This window comes from Mastigoproctus giganteus, chromosome 10 (assembly GCF_048544385.1).
Source record: "Mastigoproctus giganteus isolate SK-2022 chromosome 10, ASM4854438v1, whole genome shotgun sequence".
Taxonomy (NCBI): domain Eukaryota; kingdom Metazoa; phylum Arthropoda; class Arachnida; order Uropygi; family Thelyphonidae; genus Mastigoproctus; species Mastigoproctus giganteus.
Genome location: NC_143584.1, coordinates 25,906,150 through 25,915,698, shown reverse-complemented (window position 1 = coordinate 25,915,698; position 9,549 = coordinate 25,906,150). Strand labels below are relative to the sequence as shown.

The window sequence follows — 9,549 nt, the reverse complement described above, 5'->3', positions numbered from 1 at the left end:
GGATTCTCTTTGGTGCGGTTGTTCAAAGCAAGTAATGAACGTAGACACTTTAATGCAGATAATGATACGTTGCCATATAAAATGGAACATAAAAGTCAACTTTATAGCGTTCTGAACTATAGTTATTACATCACTTGTGGCAGATATTCTTCGGGGATATAATCTGACAGCTTTGTCCCGTGAAATAAAGTTAGATGGAATAAAACACGGACTCTTATAGCTCAGAATCTCTAAAATGGTGGTGTATATTGTAAATATGTAATTTGGCCATATTGGACTGAACTGGAAGGAACAAATAATTCTCTAAATACTAGAGAGGTTAGATAGCTATCTATCGGAATATATAAGAGGGAAATTGTAAGAAATGTTTTATAATTTTTCCCTCATTTCCCTGTCCAAACTGATGCATTCATTCCATGAAATTTTGAAAAGATTGAAATTTTATCTCCAAGACAGTCACAATTCTCAGAAATAGCAATCATGGATTGTTTTTATAAATGATAAAAGAGATTTTTTTGACTCCAAAGCAACAAAGAGCGGTCAGTATATTTTGTTTGTTAATTGAGTTTATTCTGTGTTTGATTTGTCTATTTGCTGGACGAAAAACCCGACTTTTTGAGAGATGAAACCACGCAGCCCTTACCTGACACCAGTTACCTCAGCCACATTAAAAAATCCACCAAAAAAATTCCTCGCGTCATTCAAAGATTCGAATCCAAGCCTTTTCTGCCCAATGTGTGGATGAGGGTGATTATATCTACTGTGTTATCCGCCAAGAGGTTGAAACAATCAGAATTCCCCAAAGAGCTAAGTGGGAAATATAAAGTGGACAGTTGAATTGAAGATACAAGGGGTTTTCCAAATTTTTATACCCAAAAAAGGGTAAAAAGGGGGAAACAAGCAGTCCTAACTTGCATTCTCACCAAATAACAAACGATATACATTATAAGAGAAGCAATCTGATATGAATAATTTGTTCAAAATTATTCATATCAGATGCAGAGCTACTTCTACAATCACTCTTACTTTTTCCAGCTAAAGGCCAAGAAAAAATTGGCTACGGCCAAGTGCATCAGCATGTGGTGTTATCAAACAAGTACTCCAGTTTCCCAAGCTCCAATAAACGAGAGCAGAATGGAATTTAAATATTAAAGAAAAACTTGACAAACTACTATACTCTTTCCTAGAAGGTATTCATGACGTGAGAGAAATCTGCCTTCTACTAAATCAACGAGGAGGCCATATATTTCCAAGGTCACAAAAGGTGCTATAAGAACACAGGAGCATCTTTTCTCATCTGGGATATTCCTCGCCTTCCAAGAAAGAAAAGTATAGCGTACGTTTTAAAGAAAAACAATGAAGATTTTGGTAAGTGTGGTCCCTTTTTTTTTACATCGTCTTTAGTCCATGAATATCGTAAAATTCTCGGTTTTCTGGGTTGATCTTTATTTTTGTGGTGAAAAAAGAGAGATCAATCCAGAAAGCTAATTTTTAAAAAATAATTCTAATAAAATATCCATAATTAAATTTGTTTTTGTCAGATAGTTGAGAATTAGTAAATCGAATATATGGTTCTAAAAATGTTTAATGTATTAAGAAGTCTATCTTGGCGCTGTGCAATGGTGGGATGCTATAATAAAGGAATCGATCACAGTTTAAAGATTAAATCGTTATAGAAAAGTAGGAATATTAAACAGAGATTTAATAAGCAAAACATCTCCAAGTTGTGGCTACAGAGAGATGGAAGAACAAATATCCATACAAGACTCACCCCAACAAAAAACGAAAAAGTCAGGTGTTCAATCTCTGACCTAGAAACATATTTCCGAACAAATGCTATGCCACCGACAAACGGTATAATTACTGTGGTATCTTGGGAGTGTAGCGAACAAGACTACCTCTTCTACCTTCGAAGGAGTTCTAAAACTGGACTACTTGGAAACATTAGGTCCTCTAAGATCTTAAATTGGTATTCAGATCATGTACTCTTCATAGCTGTACAGACGTCCTTACTTCATAGAAGCCTGCGAATTGCAGTACCACTGTTGCCAACAACTGGTATATTTTATTACCACAATAATTTAGAGATTATAATGTGGTTTTCTTTTTTTATGTTCTTCTCGTGTTTTGTCAAGGCTCTTTCAAACATCTAATAAGGGCAACGAATAACAAAGCTTGTCTGTTATTTGAGTGAAACGAATTTTTAGGATTAGCGATTGAGTGCAACTTAACTTATTAGTTACTAGTACGTAAACTTTAATTTTAAAAGAAAAAAAACTGAAAAATTGAAATTGAAATTGCCGATCAAAATAATTGAAAAGGAAACTTGATTATGTTTTATGAAATGGTTTTCATATGAAATGACAGAGTGTACCAACACTCTGCCATTTCTATGAAACTGGGTCTTTTTTGAGGAAAATGAGATTTTATAATTGGTCTTGCCATCCAAGGGTCCTGGTCTGAAGAATGGGGAAGCGCATACAGCTGAATTCAACTGTTAAGACTTAAGAAGTTGATTGGTTTGTTGATTTGTGGTTTTAGGGTGCCGCGACATCTTTAGCCCTTAATGCACCAAGTCCATGATTATAGATTAAACTGTACAAGATATAAAACTAAATATAAGGTATGAAAATACACGCACGCATAAGTTGTTTATCTTGTATAAAGTATAGAAAGTGCAAGTAAAAGATATATAAGCCAGCACGCTGTATGATCATAGGTTAAATGCCATGGGAGTGAGTTGAGTTAATGGTAAGGTGATAAACACATTCGATATATTATCTTTGTCAGATAAAATCTAAGTGTAGAGGGCAAAGAAAGTGGTACAGTTTTACGTCACTCATTAAAAAAACTAGGACAGGTAATTTAAACGTGTTCGACTTTAAAGTTACACGGCAATGTTGCCTGAAAAGTTCCACCTTGCCTGTCACATACAGGAGAAACCTTAACCTTTAGAAGATATGAATGTGTGAGGTAACTGCGGCCTATACGAAGTCTGGCCAAAACAACTTCCTCCAGGCGAATTTTGCGCATATTAGATCGCCACAGTCCAGTCTCAGTTTAATTTGTCCAGATTCTGTATATGCCACGTTGCCTGTCAGAATGTAAGACAACTTTCACCATCTGAAATCCTTATAAGGGACTATGCCACTGAGTTCATTGACTGAACTCAGTGGTGCTGGCTTTGTAGCCTGGTTGGCTCACTGAAATCCCTCGACCTCTGAATGGCCTGCTCAGCAAAACCGGATATTAAGACTTAACAGGCGGTGGTATTGAATTCTGGCCAGCTGCTATTGTGAACAGGTTGAATGTCTATCCGAAAAGATCAATGCTGTCATTAAGGTGGGTACACACAACTTATTAATTTCTTTAATAAAAGTCCATTCAACATTTATGGTGTCCGAATACTTTTTTGAGAGGATAGAGTATTCTTCAGTTATATTGTGGCACTAGAAGACAAACAGATATTTAGAAAAGTGGGAAACATTTCTGCGAACTGTTCAAATTATAATTTTAATGAGATTTATATCTTCTCCTGCTTGCTGACTCTCTGTTGTAAAAGAATACTACTATATTTTTCCATTAAACTCTCCATAAAATATTTTTAGCTAATATCAGATTATTAGAATGATTGATATTTTTAATGGTTATTTTGTTTATTTTAGTTCAAAAAATATTGCGATTACAACATGAGATAGATTTTTTTCTTCTTCTTCCAGACTGCCTTTATTGTTGTCAGTTTGTCAGCTGGAGCCATAGCTGAAGGATACTACAGATATAATAATCCCATCTACAACTCTCCCAAACCATGGCCGTATGGTTACAGAGGCCTGGGACATTATAATTACCATCCCTACAACAACGGTTTCTATAACCACCATTTGTATGGTGTAGGCTATCCTTATTATGGTCTTTATAGTCAATTGGGACCTCTGGTTTATACACCTCATGGCTATTTTCACTACGATAGAGTAATCGGAGAGGCCAATGTTTACGGGGACTTCATTATCGCGAAGGACCCCAAAAGGGATGGCCAAATTAAATTAGTCTATGATGAAAAGACTGATGATAGCAGCCAAGATGATAGTAGCCAAGATGATAGCAGGCCAGATGATGGCAGCCCAGATGATAGCAGCCCAAATAATGGCAGCCTAGATGATAGCAGCCCAAATAATAATAACGAAACCAATGAATAAATCGAAGCCTAGAATATGGTAAGTAATTTTATATAGTTACAAACATGCCATGCTTATACAAGGTTATTAAATTGAAATGCAATTCGGTTTTCAATGCAACAACAATTTATTAAAAGCGAATAATAATAAAATTTGTATAGTCATGCACAATCTAAAGTGAACCGTCGATGATGTCATCATGAAATGGAAGCATGATATTACCACCTTCAGCATTACAGAGAAAGACCAGAGAGGCCCACTCCACGTGAGCAGATAATACTCGAAAGGGCAGTACGACAACTTTCAGGTTTCTCTACAAAACATTCACCAACAATTTAAAATGTCAACAAGGGTTGAAGTCTGTACAACCACGAAGATACGAAGCCAGACATAGATCACTTTTCATGGAAGAGTGGCAGCGTATAACCCAAACTTCACCAATTACAGTCAGCAGTATCGCCTCCATATAATCGATTTCCCTAGGTGGGAAAAGGTTTGTTTTGTAATCACAAAAGGCCATAGATCAGTTCCCGCATCAGTGTATGTGCAGGGAACCACAGATGCCAATGTCTACCTAAAAAGGTTTGGACATAGTGTACTCCATGGTCCCTAAGATGTGGTACTTAGGTAGACAACGAACAGACCCGTGTTTGTTTGAATAGGATAAAGTCGCATGCCTGCCAAACCACCTTTACTTTTAAAGAATGATTCATGGACATGAAGGCACAGAAGTTAGAACTTCCGGTGAAGAGTTCCAGAGTGCTTTGTTGGGGATGGTATATATTTTCTCGTTTTCTATGATCGAATTCATATCTTTTCTAAATTTAGATACCCTAAGATATTGTAAAATTTCACAGGATTTCGAAGCAAAAGAACAGTTTTAAGCCAGTTTCGATTTCTCTGGAATAAAAGTACTCCTCTTATTTTTCAAAATGAATGTAACGCTTCTATACTTGCTAGGTTATTTGGTTTTTCATGGAAACGAACTCGCTGTCTTCTTCTGCTGAATATTCATATACGCCACCTACTTGCACTCTCCAATCACAGTTCCATCTAGAAATAGCTGACGAATTTGCCTTTCCTGAAGGAAGAAGAAATTGAGATTTATTGCCAGCAGTTGATGTGGAACCTAAACACCTAACTTTGTGAGTTCTCCAAACTGTGTACAAATACTTGTGTTGTATTGAGTGGAGAGTTTCCATGAGTTGTATTCCTGGGATTCGTTTCTGTTAAAGTTTGCCGGTTATTGTGATATTGGTTTTATTGTCTGGCAGAAGGTGAAGGGGTCAAATCAAAGGTTTCGCAGATTAGAATTTCACTCTGCTGCCACTGTAAAGGTACACCCCTGCTGTGCACACAAATGGTTTGTCCCACAACGTTGCAAGTCTCATGACCACAGTTATCCATATAAATGCAGCAGAACAACCTTTCTAGTATCAGTTAAGCGTACAAACCGTAGCAAGAATGTGGAAAAGGAGTGATCTAACGGACTTCGAACGTGGCATGGTAGTAGGTGCAAGACGTGCTGGACAAAGCATCTTTAAAACGCAGTTCTCCTGAACCTTTCACGCACCACAGTTTCAAGGGTGTATCGAGAAAGGTGCAACGAACAGAAAACATCCTTTCAACGGCACTCCTGTGGAAGAAAACGATTGTTGATGAGAGAGAGATCAGAAGAGGATGGCTAGAATTGTGCAAGCAAACAGACGGGCCACAATGTCTCATATCACGTCAGATTACAAGCTTGGTGCGCAGAACAAAATATCGCAACGGACCACTAATCGCACTTTGTCGCGAATGGGCTACAACAGCCGAAGGCCACATCGCGTACCTTTGTTATCAATGAAGAACAAGAGAGCACGCCTCCTGTGGGCACAGCAACACCAGCACTGGACTATCGAGGATTGGAAAACAGTTACTTGGTCTGACGAGTCGAAGTTCCTGGTGCATCATGTTGATGGAGAGCTCAGAATTTGGCGAAAACAACATGAATCCATGGAGCCGTCATGTCTGACGACTACTGTGCAAGGTGGTGGGGCAGTGTTATGGTGTGGGGAATGTTTTCTTGGCATTCTTTGGGTCTATTGATACCCATAGATTCACGTCTGAATGCCACATCGTACCTAAACATCGTTGCTGACCAAGTGCATTCGTTCATGTTGACAATTTATCCTCAGTCAGATGGTTACTTCCAGCAGGATAATGGGCCGGTGCACAAAGCCTGAATCACTATGGAATGGCTCCAAGAACATGACAATGGCTTTTCTTTGCTGCAGTGGCCCGCTCAGTCCTTGGAGCTCAATCATATTGAACATCTTTGGGATGAGCTGGAAAGGGCTGTTCGCTGCAAGCCTCCACCACCGTCGAATCTCAAGGAACTGCGTGACAAACTCATGTGTGCATGGTACTCCATTCCTGCACAACGTTTTTAGCATCTTGTTCAATCCATGCCTAGACAAATTCAGGCTGTTTTGAAGGCTAAAGGAGGCTCAACACGCTACTAGGTAAGTGTACCTAATAAAGTGGTTGCACAGTGTATATTTAAAAATATTCAAGGCATCTCCAGTTGTGTCAGTACGATGTGCTGATAAGATTTATGATGTTTATACGACTCATAGGTATTCCTAAACACTATTCTACAATCGTTAGTGGACAACGAATCTTGAAATCCACATCTAATGATAACAAGATACAGCGTTAACTGTTGATGGATTGGATTGGATATGATGTTCCCATTAAAAAGTAAAGTAAAGTGCAGCCATTATCAACCCACTACAGGATGGAAGCCTCCTCAACAATTCATGCTGAGGGAAATGGACCATAATCTGCCACGCTGGTCCAGTGCGGGTTGGCAGATCGACCGTATTCAGTAGTCAGGGGCTTGAACCCTGGTCTACTCAAAGAGCGTGTGCTACTGCACTCCCGCTCCTGCCCACTCGGCTACGGAGGCCTTTATCATTCCCATTATCCCATGTTCCCATTATCAATGGCAACCAAGATTTCTTGATGTTAATGCCCTGGATTCCTCTTTAAGGTCATGCATAGGAATTAATCAACCCATGCTAGTAAGCAGTATGGAGGACACAGTAGTCAAAGAACGCGCAGCCATGTTTACTGGATGTGACGTCAAGAATGTTACATCCTGGAAAAGTTTACCTTTTTGAAATTCGAACTTTTTGAATAACTCCAAGCACTTTGACATGAAATGAAAGTCGTTTATGTTTTAGGAACCATTCACCAATTATGCCCAAGGAAGGGCCGATTCAAGTAAATGCTAGGATAAGTAATAAAGATTTGTTGTCACCGAGTGTCATTTAAAGAACCTTTCTTCAGTTCATTATTAAAGAAATTTCTTTTACATTATATTTAAATTCAAATGTTATTTAGTATGCATAGCGATTATTTAATTATGTCAAGTAATATTTGCATTTCTACATTTATAATGTCTTATCGACTGCAATTATATTAATGTGTGACCTGGTTTTCTTTCAGAATGTCATGGATTCCGGAAACTGAAACGATAATGCTCAATCCCTTACCACCATGGGTGTACTTTATGTACTAATCAATTTAACTTTTACTGCTCATTATATAGCTTACAATAAAATAAAGCATTTTGATAATTATTCACGTTCGTATTCATTTATACCATGAAAATAATGAATAGGTGTACACTAACTTGCCATTTAAGAACCAAAATGGAATCGGGAAATTATAAAGTAGAAACAATAGAGGGCGCTAATTTGTACTCTGGATAATGGCACAATTTAGATAACATCGTTTAGAAAATTAAAACATAGGCAGTGGTAAGTGATCAACCAACATATTTGACGACCAATACTAAGTTAAGCAGCAAAGACCATTCAGTTGCTCGTATGAGGAATCCATGCTGGTGTCCCAAAGCTGCAGGCATAACTTTGATCAGTAAAATCATAATAAATAAATAAAAATGAAATTTAAAAAGAAATTTATTCACGCGTAAAACAAGCGATTAAATACAAATCCCATTAACATTGACCTCGAACATATTTCACCTTTCGAGTACAAACCTTTGTCAAATACGTATTTTGAAAATGTCAAGGGTACATCGTTTAGATGATTTTCTGAGGTTCAGGGCGATAGGAGAATGGAACAAGGCCAAACGAGGAAGACGTGGTAAGGTACTTAAATGTCCACTTCATTGTGGTAAGCAGGTTACGGACACAATTCCAGGAAATAGAAAATGTGTCATGATGGCCTCTCTAAAGCTGTCGAGTTACTTCGTTACAAAAAGTGCAAGACCCCACGGGCACTCTATTCACATCTACTTGGATTGGAACTGAACGCTGGCATTGATAGCAGGGCTCGTGTCGATTTTAGATTTTCTCGCAGATGAGGATTCAAGAAAGCGTACTGGCCTCCTGCAGATTTCTACCCCAACCTCAGTCGTATTGAAAACAATAAAGAGTGAAATATCCCGCACGCACCAATCAAGATTCAACGAAAAAATGTATTGTAGATTGATTTTCACAAAAGTGCTTATCCAGTTTATTTTTGAATTTCGAATTTTTCCAAACTCTGCTTTGGTCACTGTGACAACCTAAAAGGAAGATGGATTTTCTCGCTAAGTATAGTAGTTATCACAGGGAGGTGATCACTTCATAAGGGTTATCTTCTGCCTCCCAAGAAAGTGAAGGAAGGAGACAGGGCTAATAGATAGAAAGATTCATGGTAGAAAATGTGAGGGTGGGCATGTTGGAAAAGGTATTAGCCAACACATTTATAAGGGAGGGATCATTATCAGTAAGCATGCGGTGTATGATTATGACAGGGGTATACGATTACATAATAAGATCAAAAGAGTCTTGGAGAGGGGGGGGGGCTATTAAACGCCAAAGCAACAAAGGCTGTATTGTGTCTGTAAATTGAGTGCATTCTGTAGTCCAAGAAACCTTGAGCTTCGTGGACATAAAATCATTCGCAACTCTCTCTTAAGACCGACTAACTGAAGCATGTGAAAAAAGTATATAAAAATTGCTAGCGTCATTGACTGGATTCTCACCCATTTGAAGTTTGTTTTGAGTAGCAAAGGATGAAATGAAGTTGGTTTTTCCGCCAGGACGGTAATGTTACAAGTAAGGTTTTTCATTTTCTTTTAGATAAACGAAGACGTCTACTACATGCAAGCGAATAAAAACTGGTTCATGATTTTTTTCAGGAGGACCTTGGATAATTTAGGTAAACCATTCAACCAGTCCACTGAAGAAATTTAACCATTATTTGGGTTTTGTGGAGGGCTGATTTTGAACAGCCTTGACTTTTTATTTTTTGGTGAAGTATGGTGTTGTCCTGTGTCCATTTTTGTCTCCGCAAAGAGTACCAGGACGGGTTTGTC

The 9,549-nt window shown here is 38.1% G+C and overlaps 1 protein-coding gene across 1 annotated transcript; it reads left to right on the top strand.

The window, feature by feature from the left end:
* Window positions 1-1,264: 1,264 nt before the first annotated feature.
* Window positions 1,265-7,801, top strand: LOC150078899 (uncharacterized). The gene is made up of 3 exons (XM_090383484.1): window positions 1,265-1,368; window positions 3,720-4,214; window positions 7,668-7,801. The coding sequence occupies exons 1-2, from the start codon at window positions 1,357-1,359 to the stop codon at window positions 4,194-4,196; spliced, it is 489 nt and encodes a 162-aa protein (XP_090239610.1). The 5' UTR covers window positions 1,265-1,356; the 3' UTR covers window positions 4,197-4,214; window positions 7,668-7,801.
* Window positions 7,802-9,549: the final 1,748 nt, after the last annotated feature.